Source organism: Telopea speciosissima, chromosome 7 (assembly GCF_018873765.1).
Source record: "Telopea speciosissima isolate NSW1024214 ecotype Mountain lineage chromosome 7, Tspe_v1, whole genome shotgun sequence".
NCBI classification, from domain to species: Eukaryota; Viridiplantae; Streptophyta; class Magnoliopsida; order Proteales; family Proteaceae; genus Telopea; species Telopea speciosissima.
In genome coordinates, this window is record NC_057922.1 from 53,456,324 (window position 1) to 53,463,828 (window position 7,505).

The 7,505-nt window shown below is 41.8% G+C and overlaps 1 protein-coding gene across 1 annotated transcript; it reads right to left on the reverse strand.

The window, feature by feature from the left end:
• Nucleotides 1-4,123: 4,123 nt before the first annotated feature.
• LOC122668685 (uncharacterized mitochondrial protein AtMg00810-like) lies at nt 4,124-4,471 on the reverse strand. Its single transcript, XM_043865220.1, has one exon. The coding sequence runs from the start codon at nt 4,469-4,471 to the stop codon at nt 4,124-4,126; it is 348 nt and encodes a 115-aa protein (XP_043721155.1).
• Between the last annotated feature and the right edge of the window lie 3,034 nt (nt 4,472-7,505).

The following is a 7,505-nucleotide window of genomic DNA, read 5'->3' on the forward strand; positions in this document are numbered from 1 at the left end:
AGGAATAAAAGGTCCTGTAATGGTTTGGATCGATCCAGCAGTTCTAGACGACAAAAAATCTGGAATTTCAGAACTGTCTGAGACAGATGGATTCCATTGTGTTCCCTACAAAGATAACTGCAACCCATCTTCTTCCCCAAATTCCCCAAACGATTTGGGGAAGATGAGTTTGCAGTTTTTTTTTTTATTTTTTTTTATTTTTTGCAAGGGTAATTTTGTCAGCTCACCTCATATTTTAACATTGTTAGTCATAAACTGATGGAATGAGTATATATGTTAACGTTTATGAACCTCAAGGGGTATGTAAAATTTTTCAAAACTGGGAAATATAATTATACTTTCGTGATACCTCAGGATGATATATGTAAATTACCCAAAAAATAATTTTATTCAAAAGATTTATATATCTACAGAAGTTTCATTGATTTTCTACTATTTACTAAATAAAAGAATAATCTTCTAGAAATTTTTTAAACCAGGGTTTGCCATTATTGAAAAGTTGTCCAATACTTTATGATTGTCATGATTGTCATGATTTATGATGCTAAATGAATGGCCATCGTCCAAATAAAAGGTTTATAAAAGTTAAAATATGATTATTTTAAATTTATCTTTCCAATGGAAATCTTTCAAAAGCTTTAATTGTTTGGTTTTAGATCAGACTATACGATCGTAATCGCAATGATTTAAAATATTAAATGAAAAGACATGATCCAGATCAAATATTTAAACGGGCTAAATGCAAAAGTTGAATCATAAAATATTTCAACAACTTTTGATGGTTATAAAGTACTTTGCCCCATTATGGTTGCCACAAATTTTTATTTATTTTTTTTGATGAAAGAAAATATATATTAAAACTAAGGAATAAACAGGGAATTTACAGTATCTTGATCATACAAAAAGTAGTGATGGTAAGCCACGACTTTTTGAGCAAAGTTGTTCAGCCATCCTAGTAAGAGGCTATCAGGGTTTTTGAGCAAAGTTGTTTGCCACAATTTACAATGCTAAATAACAGCCATGATCCAAATGAAAATTTTTAAAATGCCAAGACGTAATCGTTGCTTCAAAAAGATATAGAAAATTAGGGTAGTTTAGTGACTTCGTCATCAGCTGTTAATCCATGTTCCCACTGCTTGAGCTCACGACCCCAGTATATATAGATGTATAACACGAGGAACCATAGTTGTGGATACCCAAACGCAAGTGCAATTCACCCATTTTATGATCTCATATTTATTGTCGTTTGACTGCTTATATGAGACTAAAATTTTGTGGACAAGTAGATCCAAGATTCATCACATGTCTAAGTTTCAACTTTTTAATGGAGTTTGATTTACAAGTTCTCTCTTGCAAAGAGAACACTACATACTCAAGAGAGCAAAATCCACAATTTTCATGTTTCTATCAATGGTAGGTAGGGAATGGTTTTAACCTCTACGGATAGAAGAATTGCTTTTGACATATAACCTAGCTCCATGGGAAAGCAGCAGATCTTGTTTTTTTTTTTTTTTTAATCTCAAACATCATTTTGTGTTTTCCTATTTCGTTAATAGGCGTACACACATTTTGTCTACACTGCAGGCCAGTATAGGAGGGAAGGTTCATCAGTTTTATGTTATCCCCGATGTTCTCAAGAATGCTCTCTCTAGAGAAGCATTTAGGAGAAAGAATTTTGCGAGTGTAAATCCTATTTAAAGACATTTTTATCAATTCTTTGCTTCTTCCTTGGAAAAAAAAGAGGAGTAATTTAGATACCTAACATTTAATAAAACTATGTTTGAGATACCTCATGTTTGAAAATAATATGTTTCGGTTTCCTTATTAGCCAGGTCTGTTTAAGATTAAAAATTTTCCAACTTTATCTTTGCGCAGTTCTCTGATCTACCACCATCCACTCCCACCCCCACACTCATCTCCGGCCATTGGCCCTCTGCTCGCACCCCATGCCCACCTAACTCCCACACCAAAATCTCCCCCCCCCCCCAACCTCCTCTATTCTTCCTCCCCCACCCCCCTACAGTAGTATAGTTCATTTCTCAGGCAAAACCAAAGATAGTTGATAATTGTAGCATCACCTCCAATCCTCCAAAAGCAGAGCTCTGGTTCCAACAACAATGGTGCTCGTCGGTGCAAGCAATCTCATCGCCCCAAAGACATCCCTCCACTAGGCTCTACAAAGCTCCACCTAAAGCCCCACATTGTCTACGTCATTCACATGGCCAACCCGTCGTCATCGAATTGGACTCTCAATGAATGGAAATCCAAGAAGGCTTTTCACATTCCTTATTACCCTAATACCATTAGGTATACCTTCCAGGTTCTTTTGCAGGAGGTGGGGTGGGGCGGGGCGGGGGTTGTAGAGAGAGGTGGGTCAGGAGTGCAAAGAGGGTGTAGCAGGGGTGGGAGGTTGGGGAGGAAGAACAGTTATGTAAGGGGGTGGGGCTGGGGGTGAAGAGAGATGTTGGATGTGGGGATTTTGCTCAAATGGAGCGGGATGGAAGTAGAAGCATGAGATGGAGATGAGAGAACTAATCAGGGGTGAAGTTGAAAACATCTTCACTCTTAAACACAACCGGCTAACAAGAAATCCAAACATAATATTTCAAACATGAGATACCTAAAACCTGAGAGAGGGCCTCCCCTCTTTCATCAAAATGGGAAGTGGTATGCCTCCTGCAATGTTGTTGACTATCAACTTCTGGCATGGTTAACTTAAAAACTAATCATTTGAAAAAACAAAAAAAAAACCCTGCCAAATAAGTAATTGATGAATCATATCAGTTATCAATCTCAGTCAAAATTTAGCCGTTTCATGCTTTTATCCATTGCCTTGGTCATTTTCTAATGGCAGTAAATATAATAAGAAGCCACCTGAGAAAAGAATCATGATAATCATCCAATGAGGCTAATTAGTTTTTAAAGGATCCCCATAAGCCTGCTACTTTCACACTTTGCAATACTAGGACAGCAACTGCAAATGTTTCACCTAAGATGCTAAATTGATTTACAGGTTCGTCTAGCCTATTCAGTATTTAACCAGATACGGCCTTGGGGACCAACACAAAGCAGAGAAATTTTCGGCACCGAAGCTCCAAAGATCCTTCTGTTAGCAATCCTGAATGCTGAAAAATGGCCCAAAACTTCCTTGCTTTTGGATTTTAAGCATCAAACTAGTGTCACTTAACAATAAGAAGCTCAGTGATGTTAAATAAAAAATAACTGTGACAATTCCATAATTATGTTTTGTGATAATAGCTAGGAAAATTTTCTTTAAAATGGAGTTTCAAAAAGATTGGTAGTTTTAGGCCATTTTTCAACTCCTAGGCGGCCCATAGGGAACCCACTTAGTAATTTTCCAAACCATTCAAAGGCTTGCTTCCCAAAGACTTTTAGTACGTCCAACTTTGAACTCGCTGGTCTTTTTTTTTTTTTTTTTTTTTTTTTTTTTTGGAATAAAAATAAAAAACTGAAAAAATAAAAAAAATAAAAAAAGGTTATGGATTAATAAACTAGGAAATGATTAAATGTAATTTCCCTTGATTGATTGTATTGGATATTACATAATATATAGGTGTAGAGTTTACATAGATAGCTTAATCGATGTTAAGTATTTACAATACACACAATGGATTACAAAAGATTGTAATTGATTCTTCTCAATTAGATGGGGTGGAAGATAAGACCAAATATTGGGTTCCCAAGTTTGTGAGAGAATCCAATATTTGGTCAATACGCCCCCTCAAGTGGAAGGTCCTACGCATCGGATCTTCAACTTGTCATGGAGAAATTGGAACTGGGCCCTAGGGCCTTGGTGAGAATGTCAGTGAGCTGATCCTTCGTGGAGATGAATTGGACCAATAACTCGCGTTTGGCGAACTCGATCCCGGACAAAATGGAAATCAATTTCAATATGCTTGGTCCGAGCGTGAAACACCGGATTGGCGGAGAGATATGTGGCGCCAATGTTGTCGCACCACAGGATGGGTGGACCAGATAATGGAATGCCAAGCTCTGTGAATAAGGATTGAAGCCATATCATCTCAGCAGCCGCATCTACCAGGGCCTTGTATTTGGCTTCGGTGGAAGAACGTGTGACAGTGCATTGTTTGCGTGATATTCATCAGATGAGGTTGGTACCAAGAAAGATTGCAAATCCACCGGTCGATTTCCTGTCATCACCACAGCCAGCCCAATCAGCATCACTGAAGGCTTGTAACCGGAGATCAGAGTGGTGATCTATCAATAGACCATGGGACTGGGTGCCCTTGAGATAGCGAAGAATCTGCTTGACCAACATCCAATGATTCTCAGTTGGGGCGTGCATATATTGGTAGGCCTTATTCACTGCAAAGGCCACATCTGGTCCGGTCAATGTAACATATTGAAACACGCCAACAATAGACCAATAGAGTGTGGGATCAGCCATAGGAGAGCCAGAGGTAGCTGTAAGGGCCATTGAAGTGACCATTGGTGTCTATAGAGGCTCGTAGTCTGTCATACCAGCCTTAGTTAATAAATCGCCAATATAACGAGATTGGCAAAGAAGGAGACCTTGGGCATGGGGGAGAGCCTCAATGCCGAGAAAGAAGTGTAACGGGCCCAAGTCCTTGATTACAAATTCCGCCGCTAGTTGCTAGAGAAGGGCGGATATATGACCTGGGGAATTCCCGGTGACGACTATGTCATCAACATAAATAAGAACAAATATGATGTTGGTACCCTGCCGATAAATGAACAGAGAGGGATCCGTTTGCAAGGCCCTGTAGCCAATGCTAAGAAGGAACTGAGAAAGGCGTGTGAACCAAGCCCTTGGAGCCTGTTTGAGCCCATATAGAGACTTCAATAATACAAAACATGATTGGGTTTGGATGGATCAACAAAACCCGGAGGTTGAGACATGTAGACCTCTTCTTGTAGGACACCATGTAAGAAGGCATTGTGAACATCCAATTGACGTATGTGCCAACCATTAGAGATAGCTAGAGATAAAATGGTCTGAATGGTTGAAACATAAAATGACCGATCTACCAATAAAATATATATAGCTCAGCATGTCCGGTTTCATGAATCTGAGTTTCCTTTTGTCACAAAGTTCTCCTCCCCCACACCCTCACCGGCACCTCTACCATCACCTCCTTGGGCAATTGCTCCCAACAACTTACCATCATTACCCACTCCCTTCCACCATCTCCTCAAGATAACCATCCTCTCCTCACTCAACCGACCCCAACCCCTCCCCAACCAAGCCCATACCCACCCCCACCCCAACTGAGCCCATACCCATCACCACCTCAACCGAGCCCACATCCCCCTTCCCCCCCTCCCAACCGAACACCTCCCCCTCCCCCAGAAGGCGCACCAGGTCTCTCCATGACAGTTACCTCAACACCACTCCCACCGCCCTATCTACCACCACCCCCTCCACCATTGAGCCCACTTGTTTCACTCAGGCGAACAAGATTTCGGAATGGCAAACGACGATGACGGAGGAATTTAATGCCCTTTTAAAAAATGGCACTTGGGACCCTGTACCACCCCCTCCCCCATCTACGAATATTGTGGGCTGCAAATGGGTGTATTGGGTCAAGCGGAAAGCAGATGGATCTGTTGAGCGATATAAAGCCCGCCTTGTTGCAAAGGGCTATCATCAACAGCCTGGGCTTGATTACACTGAAACCTGCAGTCCGGTTGTCAAGCCCACAACCATTTGGACCATTTTATCTCTAGCTATCTCTAATGGTTGGCCCATACGCCAATTGGATGTTCACAACACCTTCTTACATGGCGTCCTACAAGAAGAGGTCTACATGTCTCAACCCCCGGGTCTTGTTGATCCAGCTAAGCCCAATCATGTATGTAAATTATTGAAGTCTCTATATGGGCTCAAACAGGATCCAAGGGCTTGGTTCACACGCCTCTCTCAGTTCCTTCTTGGATCCCTCTCTGTTCATTTATCGGCAGGGTACCAACATCATATTTGTTCTTATTTATGTTGATGACATAGTCGTCACCAGGAATTCCCCAAATCATATATCTGCCCTTCTCCAGCAACTAGTGGCGGAATTTGCAATCAAGGACTTGGGCCCATTACACTTCTTTCTCGACATTGAGGCTCTCCCCCATGCCCAGGGTCTCCTTTGCTAATCTCGTTATATTAGCGATTTATTGACTAAGGCCGGTATGACAGATTGCAAGCCTCTACAGACACCAATGGCCACTTCAATGGCCCTTACAGCAACCTCTGGCTCTCCTATGACCGATCCCACACTCTATCGGTCTATTATTGGCATGTTTCAATATGTTACATTGACCGGACCAGATGTGGCCTTTGCAGTGAATAAGACCTACCAATATATGCAAGCCCCATCTAAGAATCATTGGATGTTGGTCAAGCGGATTCTTCGCTATCTCAAGGGCACCCAGTCCCATGGTCTATTGATAGATCGCCACTCTGATCTCCGGTTACAAGCCTTCAGTGATGCTGATTGGGCTGGCTGTGGTGATGACAGGAAATCGACTGGTGGATTTGCAATCTTTCTTGGTACCAACCTCATCTCAATGATATCACGCAAACAACGCATTGTCGCACGCTCTTCCACCGAAGCCGAATACAAGGCCTTGGCAGATGCAGCTGCTGAGCTGATATGGCTTCAATCCTTATTCACAGAGCTTGGCATTCCATTATCTGGTCCACCCATCCTGTGGTGCGACAACATTGGTGCCACATATCTCTCCGCCAATCCGATGTTTCACACTCGGACCAGGCATGTGGAAATTGATTTCCATTTCGTCTGGGATCGAGTCGCCAAACGCGAGTTACTGGTCCAATTCATCTCCACTAAGGATCAACTCGCCGACATTCTCACCAAGGCCCTAGCAATGGCCCGGTTCCAATTTCTCCGTGACAAGTTGAAGCTCTGATGCGCAGGACCTTCCACTTGAGGGGGCGCATTGACCAAATATTGGATTCCCTCCTAAACTTGGGAACCCAATATTTAGTCTTATCTTCCACCTCATCTAATTGAGAAGAATCAATTATAATCTTTTGTAATCCATTGTGTGTATTATACATACCTAACATAGATTAAGCTATCTATGTAAACTCTACACCTATATATTATGTAATATCCAATACAATCAACAAGGGAAATTACATTCAATCATATCCTAGTTTATTATGGTATCATGAGCCACTTCTAGGCTAACACCTAAAATAGACCCACCCACTCCCTCCCTCTTTCAACCGTTCCCCCCTCTCTAGTCTCTCATTTTTCACCTTTCTCTCCATCTTCTCTTCTCCCTCCTCCATGGCTGACCAAATCCCCACATCTGGAGCACTCACCACCATGTCTCCTACCACCATCCTTTCTACTCCATCTTCCACATCCGCCCATCACCTTCTCTCTCTCAAGCTCACCCCCACTAATTATCTCCTTTGGAAGACTCAACTGGAGCCCTTTCTTCAAGGGCAAAACCTCTACAGATATGTTGATGGCACCTAT